Source organism: Branchiostoma floridae, chromosome 6, assembly GCF_000003815.2.
Source record: "Branchiostoma floridae strain S238N-H82 chromosome 6, Bfl_VNyyK, whole genome shotgun sequence".
In the NCBI taxonomy this organism is placed as follows: Eukaryota; Metazoa; Chordata; class Leptocardii; order Amphioxiformes; family Branchiostomatidae; genus Branchiostoma; species Branchiostoma floridae.
The window spans coordinates 25,342,900-25,363,568 of NC_049984.1; the positions used below are offsets into that span (position 1 = coordinate 25,342,900).

Below are 20,669 nucleotides of genomic sequence, written 5' to 3' on the forward strand. Positions count from 1 at the left end.
GTAGAAGTTGTGCAGCAGCTGCTGAAGGCTGCAGCAGAAGTGAACAAGGCTACAAGGGTAAGGAATGGATAAACTTTTGAAACTTAACAGTAACAACGTAGCCATGTACGATGAATATATGTTGTAAGGAAAACCAATTACGGATTTTATGTTATGTATTATATATAATGTATACAATAATCTAGTGCTCTCCACTGAGGGAAAGTTGATTAGGGTCGTTGTGTCGGAAGGGAACAATTATTCATTCTCATCACATTTTACCCTCGATTCCACACAGAAGGGAGTCACTCCACTGTTCATAGCAGCCCAGAAAGGACATGTGGAAGTTGTGCAGCAGCTGTTGAAGGCTGGAGTAGAAGTAGACAAGGCTAAACAGGTACGACAGTTTGAAACGAGATTACAACAGTTTAGACGTACCGGTTGTACATAATGTGATGCTTTCAGATATTCATTCTCATCAAGTTCTACTCACTTACAGGACGGAGTCACTCCACTGTTCATAGCAGCCCAGACGGGACATGTGGAAGTTGTGCAGCAGCTGCTGAAGGCTGGAGCAGAAGTGGGCAAGGCTATTCAGGTAACATTACTGAAAGGGTAAGATATGGCTATAAAACCTAACAATAACACCCTAGTCATGTGCGATGTATATATGATGTTGAGAAAGATGATTAAGGCTTCTGTTACAAATTCATGTAACGTAATGTTATGTATTACATATGTTGTATACAATCTTCTATAACCATCAATCTAGTGAAAGTTGATACGTGTCGCTGTGTCGGAAAGGAACAATTGTTCATTTTCACATCATCTTCCTCACAGGACGGAGTCACACCCCTGTTCATAGCAGCCCAGAATGGACATGTGGAAGTTGTGCAGCAGCTGCTGAAGGCTGGAGCAGAAGTGGGCAAGGCAAGGCAGGTAAGATTACTGAAAGGGTAAGAAATGGATAAGCCTATAAAACCTAACAGTAACACTCTAGTCATGTTGGCTGGAGCAGAAGTGGACAAGGCTAAACGCGTAAGATAGTTCGACGAGTAGCATAACATTTATCATTATAGTCTGACTGGCTGGAGTAGACGTAAGTAATACAAATAAGTAATGAGGTTATAAGCGTTTTTGATCAATTAAAACGTAAAACGTCGATACAGAATTGAGTAGAAATACTTTGTTGTTGAAACATTCATGATGACCGCACACTGCTTTAAATGGCAGCGCGGAAGAACCATGTGAAAGGTCATGGAAGTTTTACAGGTTTTGTATGGAAAACTAGTTCATTTAGTCATATAAGATTGCCCTCTTCTTAGGAAATGTTGATAATGTCACCGTGTTGGAAGGGGACAATTTGTTCATTCTCATCGGATTTCATCCTCGATTCCACACAGGACAGAACCACACCAAAAGACCTAACAATAACACTCTAGTTATGTATGATGTATATATGTTCACGTTGTAAAGAAAACCGGTTAAGGCTTTTATTACCAACTTATCTAGGTTATGTTGCATACACTGCTCTATTGCTCCCCTCTGAATGAAACTTGGTACGGGTCGTTTTGTCGGAAGGAAACAATTATTTATTTTCACATGCTATATTTTCACGCTTCCACTCCACTATCCACAGCAGCCCAGAATGGGCATGTGGTGGTTTTTCAGCAGCTGTCTATAAATGTAAAATGAATATGGCTATAAAACACTGACACCATGTACGGTCTATACAGTTTTGCCAGTTGGACCAATTTAAGTATATTTTGTAGAAAAGTTTTTATTGCTCTCTATTGAGTAAAAATTTGATAGGGGATTCTTGTCGGAAGGAATCAATCATTCATTTTTATCTATTAATCTATCTAATCTTATGAAAACGTCTTGATCGCTCCTTCAGCAACGTGTGCTGATTTCCAAGCAGGGCCCTAGAAACAGTGTCAACACAAAATGGTACATATGTAACGTAACAAAGATTAAACGATTCATCCAATCACATCGGATGACATCACATTTTACTCCCAACACCACACAGGACGGAATCACACCACTATCCACAGCAGCCCATAATGGACATGTGGAAGTTGTGCAGAAGCTGCTGAGGGCTGGAGCAGAAGTGGACAAGGTTATGCAGGTAGACTGGAGAAATTAAAGTAATGAAATTTTACACTGAAGTCTTCTTCATTGTGTCCATTTTTGTGTCCAAGAACATCACCGGCACCATTACCAATTAAACTATACCGATGATCTTGTATGAACGGATTATCTTGTTCTTTTTGTAAATTCGTTACGGGTCTTGAAAAAGGATTAATCGGTTATTCAGGTAATATTATCGGTAAAAGAATTATTGATTCATTCATCTTGGAAATTGTGTCCTAATTTGCATAATTTAGGTATGACATCTGACGATGTTAATCTCAACCTAAGTGGCAGATGTCACAAAGAAATGTGAAATTACTTTAGTTGACCACTGAATGTCAGTGATACAAAATGAAATAAGTTTTAGTCACGCTATTTTGGGCTAAACAATGCAATTCTAAGAATTTATTAAATTAAATAAAATTTGGTAGCTAAACACAATGTGACCAAAAGTTTCTTTATTAAGAGCAAATAATTGAAAACAAATTGAAAATGATTTTTACTATAGCGCCATAGTATATGTCACGACATATATGAGGAAATACTGCTCTCGAAACGGGTTGTTGTCTCTTTCAGGGTGTTAACAATGAGGGCTCATATCAAGGTTTCACGGCTCTACATTTGACAGCTATGGGTGATCACTTTGAAGTCGCCGCCGCCCTTCTCCGCGCCAGTAAAGGCACCATCAACCAGAAATTATCGGTAAATTATTATCACCTGTATCTTAACGACATGAAGTCTTACTAAGAAAATGCTGACCCTGTCGAATATACAGTTAGCAACGAACGCTTTTTTTTTTTGACTTGGTGAAATATTAAAAGTGTACGTGTTCCAGAACTACTTCCGCCCCTTTTATCAAACATCACAAGTTGACCATTGTTGGTATCAAGACTTACGAGGTTGGTACAATAAAGATGTCCCCGATCGTTACGGTGATTGTAGGAAGCTGAAAATGTACGTATATGATAATACATATCCGTATATATATATAAGTCACACAGCGGTTATCGTGTTCCTGTGTACGCCGAAGTTAAATGTTTTCTTGACACATTCCCCATTCACTGAACGGAATAAAAGCTACTCCATATACCTGATAAGTTATAAAACTAATAGTGTAACAATATAACACATTCTATTGCTCCCTGTCTATTCAAAGTAGTCTAAGAAAAATGCTAAATTATCAGCTCCAATTTCTTCAACTTCACTGTTGCTTCACAACTTTGGTATTGATTTGTCTAGCTAAAGGTTCTCTACATCAAAAGTACTGGTATTATATAAATAAAGTTGACATTTTGTATGTCACCTATTGTTTATTGGTGTCTTTAAATATGGAGAAACTACCGCAACATACTTAAACATAGATGATGAATACAATAACCAGAGATCATGTATACAATCTACTTATCATATAATACAAGAAACAGGAATTCAAACCAAAATAGCAGTAGTCTCACTGGTACATGTACATAGAAAATGAAACATGATCCACCGCGCTCCTCAGTTAGATTAAACAAAACAATGTTGATTGGATGTAATATTAGCTATATGGAATAAATGATTGTGACTTCTTCTCAACAGAGGGAGACTTTTGAATCCAATGAGAAGGCTACAGATGTAACTCCGCTCCATTTCGCAGCAGAATCAGGTAACCTAAACACCGTGAATCTCCTTATCAGTGCAGGAGCAGACACAACGTGCACAGAGATCAAGGTATTTGACTTGTTTCATGTTGGCATTAGATTGACTTCGATATTTGTCGGAGGTGAACTAGGACACAATAGCCTGTATAGTAAATGAATAAGCGTCACAAAGGTTTTAATCAAATCTACCTTTTGCATTATAGTATAGGGCTATCCCCCGAATCGTTATTTCTATTTCATGTCCAAAGCCAATTGTTTTATCTAATAGCATACTCATACTTGGTCCGATTGGTATATGTAATGAATAACACAAGTAGACGTTGGTCAATTCTAATATCACGAATCGAAACACCGTGATAGAATTACAATTTTAACCTTATATTGTGAAACAATACTCTGTCAGATCATAGCTCGTATCTACGAATGGAGTTCGTCCTGCATTTCTAAAACGAACTCGATTTATTATCATAAGTATTATCTTATGATAAGAGCTCATAAATTACACTAAATGATCATTTTTGTCAATAAAAAAGTATATTGCTCATTGTAGGAAGAAGGCACTGGAGAAATAAAGGCTTTGAGTCCCTATGATGTTGCTGTGGAAGGAAGTAACAAACTTGTGGCTTACACCATTTGGAGTGCCAACAAAACGAAGGCGGCTAACAAAGTATGGCAATATTCTTAATCATATGAAAAGATTTGATATTGCTAAGGCATGACAAAACATCGACTTTGAACCTGATTGACGCAGAAGTTAAATCATTTTCCTCCCTCAATATTACAGCGTAAATGGAAGCAACCTTCGGTGTTGACAACATCAATTACACATACGTTGATTCTACGGAAGCATATATCTATACCAATGTTATGCAAAACTGCCTTTTATATCATGGTACAGTATCCATACTTTGCCTGAATTTAAAAAAAAAGTGTTGAAAACAAATGGATTAATTTATCCATCGATCAGATGGACCTGAGCAACGAATATACATTATGTTTAGAGACTATACCAGAAAGTTACATCATCTTTTCTGAAATCCAAGTCATATATGTTGCATGTATTAAGTAACGTAAACAATCATTATCTTGGAACTGAAAACAGTAATTGTCTTATCTATATCGCAGCAATCTGGACACCAGTTTCCTTCGGAGCTTTCAGCACACCGGGCCGCTATACAAGCAAGGCAGCGAACAGAGGAGGTATGTGTACGTGGTCCCACCACAATATTCAATGAATTAGAGCCCGACGAAGCATCTTTCCAAGAGTTAGATCTCTCCAAAATCCGTTTGAGATATTCTTTCATAGTTGTGTAATGATAGGAAGCAGGATCAGGGGAAAATACCCAAAGTTAATTGGTAGAGAAGTTTGTTGTTACATGTTACTATGTAACATGTTTTGCAAACTCTATACAAAGAGACAACTCAATAGCATATATGCACAGAATTGCCATGCTACATTTACTTTTTTAGTTTGATGCATTTGTGTCTTTTACTAATGCTGCTCACTTGAATACTTAATTTCCTCATCTTAAATCCTCAACTTTATTTCCGCATTTTGTTATCAGAAAGTTTTGTTTCTCTAATTCATTTCCAAGACCATCGTTCGGACCATTATCACAACAGTCCTGAGTGAGCACGTTGGTCGAAGATGGCGGGAACTCGGCCGTCGTCTGGGCATCACGGATGTCGAGTTGGACGACATCGAGCGGAGGTGCAACATCAACCTGAGAGGGCTGAAGGAGATGTCTGTGGAGAGTCTGCAGCTGTGGTTGGACAGACAACCGTACTGGCCAAACATCTTTGACGTGTGGTGGGCACTGCAGGACATGCAGATGGCAGATGTGGCAGGTCAGGAAACTTACAGATTATAACAATATGTACATGTAGACTGTTGGAATAAACAGAAGCATTGGTGCTAGTTGTATCATTCTTTTATACATAGAAATATGCAATGTGCTTATGGTGTTGCATATTTCGCTACCTGTACATAGGTTTAGTGGCATATTATATATGATGTAATAGTTAGAGCGTTAGGCTTAGAGAATATGGGCGATATCTGTGTCCTTTTTAGGGGCGCGCGAGTAACCAGAGTCTTCAACGTGTCTGATGTGCATTTGAATGGTGCGGATTTTTACGGAAATGTGTTTACATGACTATGAAGACATATTTTGCACGATTTATGAAAGTTCCAGACATGTACAGAAATCTCCTCTTCAAGCTCATCTTCGCATTTCAGCAGCCAATATAAACGTTAACTGTCGACCGTAGAGTTATGGAAGACTGAGGTTGTTTTTTGGTGGGTGACACCTCAGTCATTAACGGGAAAAAGTTTGAGATTTGCTTGCCTGTCAATACCTCTGTCTTTGTTGAAATGGGCAAGACAGCTGATTCATATACAGAAACAAAATGAAATAAAATAAACTATGAGATGAGACGAGATAAGATAAAATGATCACCTAAGTATATATCCTAACAATAGCAAGTCTGCAATATGTATTCAAGTATAGTGTGCATGTTGCAGATATCGTACTTGCGACCGTCCATAACGAGCGAAACCTTGCCGGTGTCAAAGACGAATGTGAGGATAACGACGAAGAAGACGGGATGGAAAAGAACGGAAACAACGACCTTGAAAAAGAAATGGCTGACAAGAAGGAAAAGGTAGACGCAAGTCTATCCATGCAACAATCAATATACACCTAACATATAGATTAGCAAGAACTCCTGGCAAAAACATAAAGTCCAGGCTATTTGGTCTAAAACGTCCGTCCATTTGTTCCAAAAAGAAAGAAAGAATGTTACAAATATAACGTTACACATCAAAATTTCTGTAGCAGTGTTGATTGTTTATGGATAATTTTGAGATGTGTTCTCTGTTCCTCTCCAGGGCGGATCTACGGCTGAAACAGGTCCGAGAGAGAGATTAGAGGAACCGTCCGTCTCTGCAAAAGGTTAGCATTTGATAAACACCATCATTGTTCATACTGTGCGTGTACATTTTCTTCATCTTGCAGTTCGGTGTCCATCTGGAATTTCATTAATTTACCTTGGTCCGAAGAGACTAGGTTGACTGCAGTGTACATTAATCCAGTATGCTACGTATAAGGAACCTGTTCACAAAATTGACCTCATTCTTATGATGACCATTGCTGCCTTGTTTAGGATCCTCAGATTCCGCAGTAGTACCGATCGAGGTGGAGATTGGAGGACCGGAACTGAGAGCCCTGTACGACCGCGCCTGTGAGGAGGGGTACACGGAGGTCTACAGTACCCGATTTGTACTTGTAGGCAAGTTCGGTAATGGCAAAACTAACCTGTGTAACAGCCTGCTTGGGGACGAGTTTGACCCGGAATGGAAAATCACTGATGGCATAGCGATCCACCCATGTGTCATGACACAGGAACAGCAATGGAGAAAGCTTGGAGGTATTTTTGAGGACATGTTAAACGATTCAGATTTTGATTTATTAATCATAAAATGTTAAAGCAAGGATAATGTATTCTGAAGTAGATTAGATTCGTATACTGAAAATGCTGCCAGTTGTCACGATTTCTTAAAAGCACCTCTTATTTGTAGGTCAAGAGGATCATTTTCCACATGCTGTGGCAAACGTAATGAAGAAATTGAGGCATGAGAGACAACGAGCAAAACAGCCTAATTTACCAACCAGACAGAGTCAAAGTCAACCTGACTCTGACGTCATGGACATAACAGGTAGTCTCATAGACTTTTTTTATTCATTTAGGGAATCAATAATGTGGTGGTATTTGGGTTTCTGAAAATTTACCTATGTATTGTTCTTTATAGATGCACTTCGTCTTCTGCGCAAAGGTTTAAAAAAGAACTCTAGTCCTATTTGTAGCTAAACAATGCCATTTTTAAATTCCATTGCAGAGGCAATGAAGAAGACTAGGATTGGGAAAGAAGGTGGGAAAGAGCCTAAATCACCCACCAGAGACAAACAAAGTCAACCAGATGTTGACCTGCCGGACACCACAAGTACGTTTATGCCATTTGAGACATTTTGTCTCTATTTATACTCAGCGATCTTAGCTAAGTTTCAATTAGTCCTGAAAATATGGTGCTCATAATTTGAAACCCAAATCCTTTTGCAGCAATAAACAAACGTGTGGAACAAGCCCCGCATCCACTCCCATCTCTAGCGAAGAGACCACAGGGAACGATCAGAGAGACATTTCAAGCTTATTTGAAGGCAACAAAAATCTTCAGGAAACAGGATGACAAATCCAATGTCACAGGCACAAAAGAGCACCCCCAGATTTCTATCTGGGATTTTGGGGGGCAGGAGATTTTCTACAGCACCCAGCAGGTCTTCTACACCCACCGGGCAATCTACGGGATGACCATGGACCTCACCAAACCCATCGACAATCCTGTGGAAATGTCTACTGATGGTGGTCCAACTAGTCACTGCCATAAGGAAAAAGGTAAGTATTGGGATGGGTTAGGCTGATACTTTAAGTCATGAACTCCATATAGTGTTTGTCATTCGGCATTTGACAATTACAAGTTGTCATCTTTTTAAACCAAGGATGAACATTTCATTTCTTTTTAGGTAATTTTAAACCTTTCAATTGTTTTCATACAATGTTGGACTCAGTTGCCATTATAGAGAGAAGGGAATACATAGAATTAGACTTATTGTTTGTTTCTCCTTTGTATGAACCTGTACGTAACAAAGACTTCATCGACTATCATCTGGAGTCCATACGGGCACACACGAGACCAAAAGTACTGCAGCATGAGGTTGGACGAACTCCAGCAGCAAGGGACATCGAACCACCTGTGATGTTCATCTTTACAAACAAGGACCAAGTTACCGAGGTTGGTAGTCTTAAGTAATATGCTTACAATAAAAAGATTTTTCGTTTTTTTGGTTCTATTTTGTATTCGTGGGAGCTGCCGTTAGAATCAAGGTGACCGTGAAACATGCATGCATTCATACATACATATATATATGTATGTGTGTGTGTGCGCTATGACTAATCTATACTGATGCCACTTGCATTTTTAAAGTATTCAAATTCATGTTCCATTACTCTCTATGTAATTTTTTCTTTGGTAGATGACAAGAATGTCAGAGTTGTTGACATAGTCTGTTTATTGTCCTCACCATTCATTGTAATTCTAATACAGAAACTATTCCTTTCCAGGAAATCATACAGAAGTTTCACAGTGATACAAGAAACCACCTGAAAGGTAAGGTCATTGACAAGCATGTTATTGACAGGTACTTTTCGGTGGACAACACAAAACGGAACCCAGAAGATCCAGAAGTGTCAGAATTGAGAGGATTCATCCTTAATCTGGCCAGACAACAGAGCTACATGGGAGAGAGAATCCCTGTCAAGTGGTTAGAAGTAAAGTCTAAGCTGCAGGATATGTACAAGGAAGGTAGGAGATACTGCAGCCTGCAGGAGGTCATGGAAGTAATCGGCAGTCCGCCGAAGACAACCACACCAGAAGAGAACGCCATCAGCATCCTGACCTTCTGGCACCTTTGTGGTGACATCATCTACTTCCCGGTCCAGAAACTCCGTGACTTCGTGATCCTGGAACCGCAGTGGTTCGTGGACGTCTGCAAAACCATCATCACCATCCCACAGTACCGAGATCGTGAAGTGAAAGATGAATGGGATAGGCTGCAGGAGACAGGGGAGTTGCGAGACCACTTGATAGATTACGTGTGGAGTCACCGAGAAGAAGCCCTGCGGTACAACCTGATGGAGCACAAGCAAGAGCTGCTGGACATGATGGAGAAGTTTGATCTGGTGCTTCGATGCCATGGGCGCAGCGAAGAGGTGAGCGGTCCAAAGTGTGATGTTTCCGGGGAGGCAACGTACTTCGTCCCGTCATTACTCACGTCTGTAAAGGATGAGAAGAAGCTCTACCCGCCAGGTACAACGTGCAGCAAGCCGATCTTCATCGTGTTTGACGGCAAGTTCTGCCCAGTTGGACTGTACCATCGGATAGTCATCGCCAGTATGCGACGGTACTTCAGCGTCAAACTGCAGCTAGCGTATGCGTCATGTGCCAAGTCCATCACGAATGACGGTAAGAGGCAGACCTTCATCCTCACAAAGGAAAAGTTCTACCTGAAGGTTGAATTGGTGTCTTCAGTAAATGATGATGCCAGCTGCTTCAGCCATGGCCCGAGCGTGAGGGAAGGCCTTGAGGAAGATCTGAGAGACATCATCAACAAGTGGGTCCCAGGGATCCGGTACAAGTGGTGCGTCAGATGCTGCTGTGAGGGCCACAGGGAGAAGGAAGATGTTGACCGTTTCCTCCAAGTAGAAGATCTCAGCGCTACCGAACACTTCAAGAGTGGTGAAGTCGTCTGTGAGACGTACGCACCTGCAACTACAACCGTCAAGGAAGCTGGCCTTTCCGACTGGTTCCGGAACGCGTTAGTGATCATTTCTATGCTATCTGTGGCTTTCGGGGATAGTTTTAAAACATTCATAGTTAATGCCAAGTGTATGGTGATCAATGTATTAACATTTTTGGCTAGTCCTTTCCACATTCCACATACATTTAAAGAAGAATCTGATACGATAACTGTTTTGAAATCTATTCTAATATATCTCATCATCACAGACTGCCGCAAACTGAAGATGAAACGCTGACTCATCCAGGAAGCCTACCATCAGGTAAAATTATCAGATGTGTTGTCTGTACGATTTTCTATTCTTGCACTCTAATGTCTAATAGTGTGTAAATATTCACCCTTTCTCTCATTGAAAGTTGTATCAAATTGGATACTGCTGCACCAAAAATGTAAAGCTTAAGGTGAAAATCTTACCTACCTTCAGTACTGATGCAAGTGAAGATTAGATTTTAGAAGACATGTTGATGATAAGTTTTGGAATATTTTGTGCAAACAAATGCTGTTCTGTTTGTATCCATATGTAACTGAACACTGAAAGAAAGGAAGGTTAGATATTTGAAAATAATTGCCGATTGACCTTTCAGTTTCACAGGGCTACTTTCACCTGGTTGTGAGGGAGGTGTGTCCAAGATGGAGAGAGCTCGCCTTCCGCCTCAACCTCTCATCTGCAAATGTTGAGGAAATCGATGAGCGACACCGGGGAGAGCCACGGAAGTGCTGCAGGGCTGCCTGCGACCGGTGGGTTCAGCTGAACGGCAGCAGTGCGACTGTAGAAGTGCTGAAAGACGCGCTCATCTCCATCGGAGAGGTGCCGACGGCAGAGAATATCGAGGAGTGAGTAGTGATTCGTGACAGATTATTGATTAAAAAGCAATGTTATATAAGGAAGTCATAACAACACAGTGTTTTTTATTGGTTCATGTGTTTATGTGTTCAGAAAGTATACCTTTCCCATATGTATGGCTTTCTTGTGTGTTCAGAAAGTATGCCTTTCTTGTGTGTTCAGAATGCATGCGTTTATTACATGTATGTATTCAAAATGTGTACCTTCTGGACCAGCACGTCTGTTAAGTGGCAGAAACATCAACAAGATGATGGTGGCCACCTAAACACTAAGAATGAAGAAGAATGTGTTCAGAAAATATGCCTTTCGTATGTGTTCAGAAAGTATGCCTTTCGTATGTGTTCAGAAAGTATGCCTTTCGTAAGTATTGCTGAAAATTCTGATGCAATATTTCTAGTCCTCATTATCACAAATTAACTGCAAAATTAAACAGTAAAATAAATAGCTCTGTGTAATAGATAGCATTTGGTCTATTCATTGATAACATTCTGGTACCATGCAGCTTGCAGCAGGCAGGAGTATACTCACGGCAGTCAACACAACTGCAGACAAGTCAGGGAAGTACAAGTAAGTTGCTCCATAAAATCAAGATAGCTATCGAAAGAATCAGTAAATATAAAGTATTTTATTGTGTTGTGATAATATTTTAACATATCAGTGATTTACGCACTTCGTTTCTGCCCACGCCATCGACCCGTATTTTTCCCTGTGTGATTTATTTCAAGATTCTTTATGAGCGTTGCTCCTAACTACGTCTGTGTTTTGGTGGTTGGATGGTTTTATTTAGAACTGTTATCAAACTTAAGATCATACCGAACTGTATTTTCAATATGATTATCTTTTAGCCAAACCAAAAATGCGCAGGACAGATTTGAGAGCGATAATTTCTCTCAAAATATACTATTATTAGATGTTTTGTTCAGTTTGTATTTCAATGGCCTTGCACTCAGCAAACTAGCTAAAAAAACTGGGTATTATTTTCCCTCCCCTTTTAAGGCACAGAAAGCTGTTTCGCCATAATCGTGGAAGACGTGTGCCCACGCTGGACAGAACTCAGCCGCCATCTTGGACTCACTGCAACACAAGTTGACGAGATCGCCGGGAGGCATAACGGGGACCCACGAGAGTGCTGTCGGGAAGCCCTGAAGCTTTGGTACTTTATCAATGGTAGAGATGCAAGTATAGAGATACTGAGAGATGCTCTTATCTCTGCTGAAGAGATAGCCACAGCAGAGAAACTGGATGCACTAACACTGTAGTGTCCAATACAATGTACATTGGTCGTTATTGTAAGTACGTGGAAATGACCCGTACCAGTGTGCCATATTGTAATAGACTATTGATTGTGCATATAGTAGTTTGCAAGTAGTCAGTAAATCTCTATTCTAAATAAAGATTATATAATGTACATATTCAATCTCGTTATCAGCACATGAAAGTAGGTGGAAGATGATAATTCATAAAGGAATTTGTTAAGTCATGTATCTATCAACATATTTTGTTTTCAAATGAAGAAAATTTATCAGATATTACTGTCATGCATCTGTTCAAATATGGTGAATAGCGTTCAATAACTTTGGATTTGTATTTTGTTTGAATTGTAAGAATGTATGTATGTTGCTACCTACACAAAAACAGAGCTGGAGATGGGTGTTGCGCCCCGAACCGTGCCTGCCCCATTCCGTGCCCATTCAGGCACGGAACGTGGCACTGCCCGACTGCCCCGGTCTGTGCCCAGAAGCGCTGTCAATCACTATGACTGACGGGGTAGTGATAACTAATTATTCACGCCCATGTTTCCAAATAAGGCTTGATCTTGTCCTTTTTGATTCCCACTTTATGATTTCCATCCATAAAACTGTGCATCGAAGACACAGAATTTAGAACGTCTATGTGAGTGCATCCCATTTATATAATAATTACATTTAAATATACCACATATAACATGACAACGTCCAGCTGCACCTTGATCAAGTCTCCAAGCTTAATGATTCAGTTCGTTGTGTCAGACCTCAATGCACAATTATCTGAGGCACAGTTTGTGCCCTGACCCGTGCTTTGCCCCAAACCGTGCCTTGTGGTTAAATCTACAGCCTTGGATATATATATATATATATATAATACATATCATTGTTGTAGAAATTAGTGCTATGACATCCGTCTGTCTTTGCCACATCAACTCTAAGTCCGTAACTGCTCCAAGACGAGCGTGAATTACGTTGATTCCTCCTCATCACAGCACCCCGAAAAACAAAGATGGCGGGGCTGCAGGGAAAAAAGCACGTTGGACAGACTCCTCCCCTTAAAACACTAAGCTCCGCCCCAAAGCACAGTATGGGACAAGGTCCCCTGCTTGCCCAGAACTGTGCGCGATTGGGCACAGTTCGGGGCATTCCCCGCGTGTCCCAAACCGTGCTTTTTCCCCAGGCACGGTTTGGGGCACGCGGGGACTGCCCCAAACCGTGCCTAGGCACGGTTTGTGGCAAGGCACGGTTCGGGGCGCAACATGGGTGTTCAGTATGTGTCCATCTGACTGTGTCCAGACAGTTATAGATTCATCTACTTCATGTAGTCAAAATAACGTTATACGATAGTTTTCCTATGCAAATGAGATATACTTTTTTTATCATCTCCTTTAAACGTTTTCTATTCAAAATATTGCTTTCATTAGCAGACACTTCAAGTGATCTTAGTTTTCATAGTATGATGTTTTCACAGAAGCACTACATGTAAATTTCATAGACAATTTCCTGGTTATCATATACATATACTATTAGCCTATTCTAGGGTTGTTTTACATAGACGTTAAGTAGAGAGTATTGTACAATTTGATCTGCACAAAATTCTTTTCTGTCATGGAATTTCAAAATCAGACAACAGGCAGTGGTTATATAGTCCAAGGGGCCTGTTACCCCCTGCATGGTAGTTACAAGTTATTCATTTTACCTAGCTTTTCTTTTTTGTTGGCTTATTTGTTGGTTTGTTACTAGGATGACTTGAAAATTCTGAAATCTGGTTGATTGATGTGGATAGCCCTTATTCGTAGTTACAAATAATAAATCTATGCAGAGATCTTGATTTGCGTTGAGATTATATGTACTTTAATTACAATTACCAATTAATTAATTACGATTGTCTTTATAGCATTCTAAAGAGTGAGAGTCTATCTTAACACTAAATTTACTTTACCTCAGTACAGAATGACGACTTTCATACATGTGCACTTTTACACATAACTGGCAAAGGTTCATAGTAAACCGGCCTGTACCTTACCTTTACATACCGGTTCCAAAATTTACAACGACCTGTCCTTGGTGCTGAATGCCATCCATATACAGAAAACATCATCAACGCTGATATACTGCGCTTGCTTCACATCTGCGTACACCACAGTTGCAGACGAAAGTAAACGCTTGATTTTGTAGATCAGTTCCAGCTGAAAAATTACCATTTTTTGACGCTGTAGGTACGGTCCAATTGCTATACAGTAGAAGCAGTTTAATTGCACTACCCATTTGCCATCACATTTGTGCAATTATCTGGATGGTGCAACAAAGCTAATTATTTAGCTGGGCCGTATCACTACGGGACTTTGGGTTTTCTTGCAATTAACAGAAGTGTGCAATTATCCGTTGTGCAATTAACTGACTTCTACTGTTTAAGGAAATGAGCCATGCTAACAACCCAAATTAACGAACATGCATTCAGAATGGCTTACAGAGAGAACATGATGAATAGACGAGGACGAAAAAGAAATACGCCATTAAAGTCTGTCCTGTTGCACCAACAACGAGCACAAAGTCATCCTTCTTAGGAATAATTGATAGATTATGACCTTTGTTGTACATTTTGCCCAATCGAGCTAAGTACAGGTCACAACAAAGACAAAACATACACATGATAGGGCATACTAAGGGCATGGTATCTTAGTATATAACATATTATAATCATGAGACCTGCGAATCTCAGCCTTCTTTCCCGTATGACATGAGGTAATGGTGGTAGATCTGTGGACTTCCAAACATGGTCATGCAAAAAGAGGTAGACCACGCAAAACATATGTACATCAAATATGTGATGACTCTGGCTGCTCGACTGAAGAACTGCCCAAGGCTATGGAGGATAGGGAAGGATGGAGGAAGAGAGTCATGGCCATCCGTGCAACCAGCACGCCCGATGATGATGATGATGATAATCATGATGTACATGTATATAATGTAGAAAAAGACCAAATATTTGAAGTCACACAATTAATAAGTAGCTTGCTTAAGGTGCACTCTCACTGCCCTTTGGACACGCTTGAGGCACTGCGGGGTTCGTTCATTGCGGCACGCCGATTTTCTCTGGCACTCACACTGACGTGCGGCACTGTTGCGTTTCTAGGCTAAATGAACATGTTATTGGAAATAGCAGCGTTGTCAATTTATGAAAAATCACTGCAAATGATAAAAATGCCCCAAAATGAGATTCATAATGATAGGATTTCCCTTATAATTATGAATTATATGTTACATATGCTATAAATAATCTTGAAAGACTTTTACAGTAAAAGAAGTGACCCAAATGAGCCTACACGAACCATATACAAGCAGATTTGACTCGATCGATTATATTTGTTTTGCACAATTTATTTATTGTGTATGTTTATAGGTTTATTCAACAATTCTTAAATTTATGACATGAAAATGCTTGATATTTCTCACTTTTTGTGTGACGGGAAGAGTGACGGAGAGTTTCATTGTCGGCGGGTGGCGACACTGACGGGGCGCTGTTGGGGCATTTTGCCACTTGTTTTATTTTGTAACTTTCAAAAAATCGTCGTGCTTGCAACCGGCACCTCTAGGTTCGCTTAAGGCACCTCTGGGTTTCGTGGGGGCACCTCTAGGTTTCGTGAAGGTACATACATATGCGTTTAATATTGAACCCCGCAATGCCGCAAGCGTGCCCCAAGTGCAGCGAGAGTGCTGATGAAATAAATGGCGTTTGCTTATAAACGGCGTTTTGCTACTGGGCATACGGATGAACTTAGCCAAACAGTCTTTTGTGCAAACTAGAGGCATTGTTTTTGGCGCGCGCGCGCGTGTGTGATTTCCGGATACCTGTGGTCAGCATAACATAAGAACCTGTGGATTCATCATATATAATGACATGGTATGTGGGCTGGAAGACAAAGGTCAAAATCGACAATGTGTCCCCTGGTGTGTGACCTTGTTGTACGTGCTGAGGAGAACTACAAGTGACCTCTGACCCAGCCTGATGTAAACGCCTCCGCTGATTGGCTGTTTATCAAATGACGATAAGGCGCCGCAGCAGCCATATTTGTCTCCATTTTTGACACTATTTGCTCCACTCCAACACTCACTGAGAGGCAAAGTTTGACACCTTTTCTAACACGTGCAAGGACTTAACGACAATACGCCTATACTATCGCTCTTCTAACTTGTACCATAGCAGAAATTTTCTTTAAACACAAGAACTCGTTGACCTTGTGTCCTCTTGACTTGCCGATAATTTGCTCGATCGACTATATGTACGATATTTGCACAAAATATTTACATTAGTTTTCCCTGCTTCAAGAGAGGCTGTCTGTCAGTTTGAAGTTTGAGCTCACTTATAAAGCGGAAATTATAAGTCTATAAGAGGCTGATATTCCATGAGCAACAAACAAATGCTATACAGATATAATTTTTCTTTTCCCCTTTATTGAAAAAAAAAATAAAGTAAGTAGTAGATTTGTCGAATACTTAGGAACTAATCTACAACTATTGTACGTGGAGTGACGAAACGTGATCTAGTATCTCTCTGGAAGAATTCCATGGGCAATAGAACAGATTACAGTCCGCTTATTACAAGGGTACATTCCGCCTATTCAAATGGGTAACAGTATTGTATATTTTTCACAAGGATGATAGCACAATCCACTTATCATATGGGTAATAGTACAATTCTTCTATCATGTGGGTAAAAGTGCATTCCACCTATTACACGTTGAGTAAAAGTTTACAGATGTATACATATGAGACTTTGAGACTTTATTTTAAAATCCATCAGTGACGTGCCCAAGGGCACGCCATTAATCTTATGATATATTCATATAATATACAATATCAAACTAACACATAGCTTTGATTACAGGACTGTTTTGCTACACAATGAGGTGGTCTTTCTAATCTCCAGCACAGTTCAGCAATCGGCAGCTAAAAGGAAAAGACACTCCATGTAAGGTAAATAGGAGGAGCTACTTTGCAGTAAACGGACAAGCTACAATGCCCGTTACCATTAGAGTCAGGTGGAGACTACGCTTTATAACGAGCTACAATACAAACATAAACTAGAGTTCGGCGACCTCATACCTCCATGAAAATTTCGAGCTTTCGTAAATTTCATGCAATTCTTTAAGACATTAACATAATTTCTGCATGGTGTTGTTCATCATTGACAAACGTACACATGTCACAATTATAAAATTCCCATTATTAATCATTAAGCGGTTTTGCAATTTTTACATAAATTATGCAAATAAGTTCCTCATTACCATATTTGGTATCTGCTAATATTCCACCTATCATAATTAACATGTGTTACATTTATTGAAGTCCAGTTATTGAAAACAACGGAATTATACAATTTCCTCATTACTTATGCACAGACACACACACAGACAAACGCAGGGTAAAATATATCCTCCATGACATTTCATGGAGGTAACAAACACGGAAAACTATTTCCGCATCACACCATAGTGTAGCGAACAGCTGTTACGCAGAGTCAACCAGCCTGCGGGTCGTCCTGGCCAACAAGGGGCCTTGGACTGACACGCCAGCGTTTTTTTAAACCACCCCAAGCTTGTATCATGGAGGATCTCCAAATTAATGTGGTGGAGAAAGATCACGATAGTATGCGTAACTATACGAATGACAATAGTTGCCACTTATGAAGATTTGGGTGAAGTACGGTACTTCGGAAAATACATGTACAATAATGATATTCTTATTGAAAAACCTTGCCAGAATAAAGGATAATTGCACCCAAGTAAAACAGCAGTAGACAACGTTTGTATACTTAGCAGAGAATGGTAGAATATATCAATGAATTAGAGGAGAAAGAAGCATGCTAAATCCATACGTAGTTAAGCCATTTGAAAAAGAAAACCGTTTATGTATTAGAAGCGCGTCTAGTCAAGAAGTTTAATTTGAGACCAATATCTTTTGTCACAGCTAGCTGTCATCACCCCGATCCGCGCCACTCACGGGGCAACGACCGCACAGACCTTACCGATCGAGTTTCGTACCAGCCCCATGACATATCAAACATACCGTTACGTTACTATAGCATGGCGTACGTCAGTCTACCCACTACAACTTTGTATATAATCGTGCAACGTTGTACATGTACATCCCATCATGTGGTTGCTGTCGGCAAAATTAATTTCAACTTTTCTAATCAGCAAACTGTGTGCCTTGGCATGAAGACTTTATTTTTAAGTATTTACTGCCTGCCTCAAATGTTTATACAACTAGGTTACACATTATATCAACATGGCAGCGGGGTAATCCATTTTACGTTAGACGGAAACATAATGACAATGAAGTTTATTGCATATTCATGCCCCGTTGGGGCTAAATGCAGTCAGTTTGGTACAAAAGGTAGTAAACGCAGAGTTATACAGTTTCACATACTATAGTTTATATGCATCTTCTCTCTTCCTAAAACATTTGTAGATGAACTTACAGAGATTTTCTAGTATATCGTGGTCAGATGAAGACATGAGATATTTGAACATATCTTCCTTCGTCATGTGTGCATATTTCTGATCTACATGCGTAGCATTAACAAATGTATTGCGCAGATCATTGTACAGTGAGCACTCTAGGATAAAGTGTATTTCGTTTTCTACATACATGTGGTTCTTATCGCAAAATATACATAGTCTATCATTAGGAGGAGTTCGGTTGTATCTACCGGCTTCAATTTCCAATGGGTGATCGCTGATCCTTAGTTTAGTCATGACTCGGCGATAGCTAAAATTTGTTATATCCAGGTATTTTTCTCTTTCATACAATTGCTTAAATTTTCTGTAGGTTCTTAGCTTATTTCCTATATTATTAGCTTATTTTCCTTATTTCCATATTACAACGATATCTAGATAGACAAAACTCCTGTAATTCCTTCTGAGGTATGAAAGCTAATTATGTGATGCCTATAGTGCACGTGGGAAATAAATTATAAAGTTTTACTATGTTCCCAAGATGATTTTACAGTGATGTTAACGCGATATTAACCCTCGAACAGCGCAGATTATATTGAGTTGTCAATTGTTGTGGAATTCAGACAGTTTTTACTGCAAAAGAAACAATTTTGAAAAAATAAGATTAATCAGTTGAAGGTTGTCACGCACTTATGGACCCATTTCTGCTTATGTCAGGCCCCAGACATGTGACCAAAAAGCAAAGTCCAAAACCGTTGGGTAAAGTTTGGTCAGCCAAGTCGTTCTCAAAATCCTATTGGTTGAAGATAACATTTGTAGCATGTGACTCATCTGGAAAAACCCAGAACTTGTAGATCATGATCAGCCTACAAGCTACAGATTACTGTTTCCGTGAGCAATGGAACAAGCTATTATAAGGATGTGAATTGTATCAAGGATCAAGAGAGAGTGGATAGACTACTAGTATTTCAGTTGATTTGATTTGATTTGATTTGCCGTGCTGTTGAAGTTTTCACATGTGCCAGAATGTCAGAGGGGGCAACTATCACCAAGGTAAGCCAACATGTTTGCACTTTACACTGTGGGCACAGAGCTAGCTAAAACGGGAAGACACAAACGTTTCGACTTTCAAGATAAGTACAGATACCAGAGGTAAAGAAACGTGATGTACGATTGCAAAGTTTTGTGCACGACTATGTACGTATAAGATACTTGACTGATTATTTCGGTGGAGGGCGCGGGATCTCCAGATATGTTTACACAAAGTCTACCTGTTCAAAATGGCGAAGGTGTTTGTTTAGCTGATCCCTAGTTATTTTCAAAACTTCTCGTGGGCTTCTTTTTGATGATTTTGATGATTACGGGTACCTGTAGCTTATTACCTATATTTACCATTTTATTTCTGTCACAGCTCCCCCCTATGTAACGTCGAAGTATAACAGGTAAACTGATCAAACATGGCGTTACCTTCTATTTACTTTAACATGAAGAGGTAGTAAGTACATAACCCACTGTTCATTATGTAATTGTTCCATATTGCTAAACTGTGCAAAAAAGTCCCTTTCCTGATGCATTTTAGCACAGTCAACTTTTATAGGGTTAGTCCTAATCGTGTGCATTCCCGATAGCCTCTACGCGTGTGGCTGGAAATAACAGAAATAGGCCAAATATTCGTTTATTTGTTTATTGTTTATTGACTCCTTTAGTTATTGACAGCTTAACACTACAACATCTACTTTTCCAGGAGCAATAATTACACATAACTTGCACACACAACATATAACATGCCATTCACAATATCATTAAAAAACGCATGTGCCTAATCAAAAATATCAAGTACCTTATGTGCCATTAGCTGAGCTTCGCATGGGTTTCACTAGCTTCTGTCAAAACAACTTTGATGTACTCATAGTTTGTAACCCATGTGCTACTTGTTGGTTCCATTCGGATGT

The 20,669-nt window shown here is 39.7% G+C and overlaps 1 protein-coding gene and 1 long non-coding RNA gene across 2 annotated transcripts in view; both read left to right on the forward strand.

Annotated features, from left to right (window-relative positions):
- Positions 1-3,993: 3,993 nt before the first annotated feature.
- LOC118417200 lies at positions 3,994-6,399 on the forward strand. Its single transcript, XR_004831326.1, has 4 exons — positions 3,994-4,422; positions 4,881-4,955; positions 5,351-5,603; positions 6,277-6,399. It is a non-coding gene; the product is annotated as an uncharacterized LOC118417200 (long non-coding RNA).
- A 448-nt stretch (positions 6,400-6,847) lies between these two features.
- The window catches only part of LOC118418241, a 72,828-nt gene continuing 59,006 nt past the window's right edge, over positions 6,848-20,669 (forward strand). Inside the window, exons 1-6 of the mRNA XM_035824085.1 lie at positions 6,848-6,854; positions 6,918-7,181; positions 7,333-7,470; positions 7,651-7,755; positions 7,872-8,204; positions 8,459-8,601. Coding sequence (XP_035679978.1) covers positions 6,848-6,854; positions 6,918-7,181; positions 7,333-7,470; positions 7,651-7,755; positions 7,872-8,204; positions 8,459-8,601 — 990 coding nt within the window. The remainder of the gene's footprint in view (positions 6,855-6,917; positions 7,182-7,332; positions 7,471-7,650; positions 7,756-7,871; positions 8,205-8,458; positions 8,602-20,669) is intronic.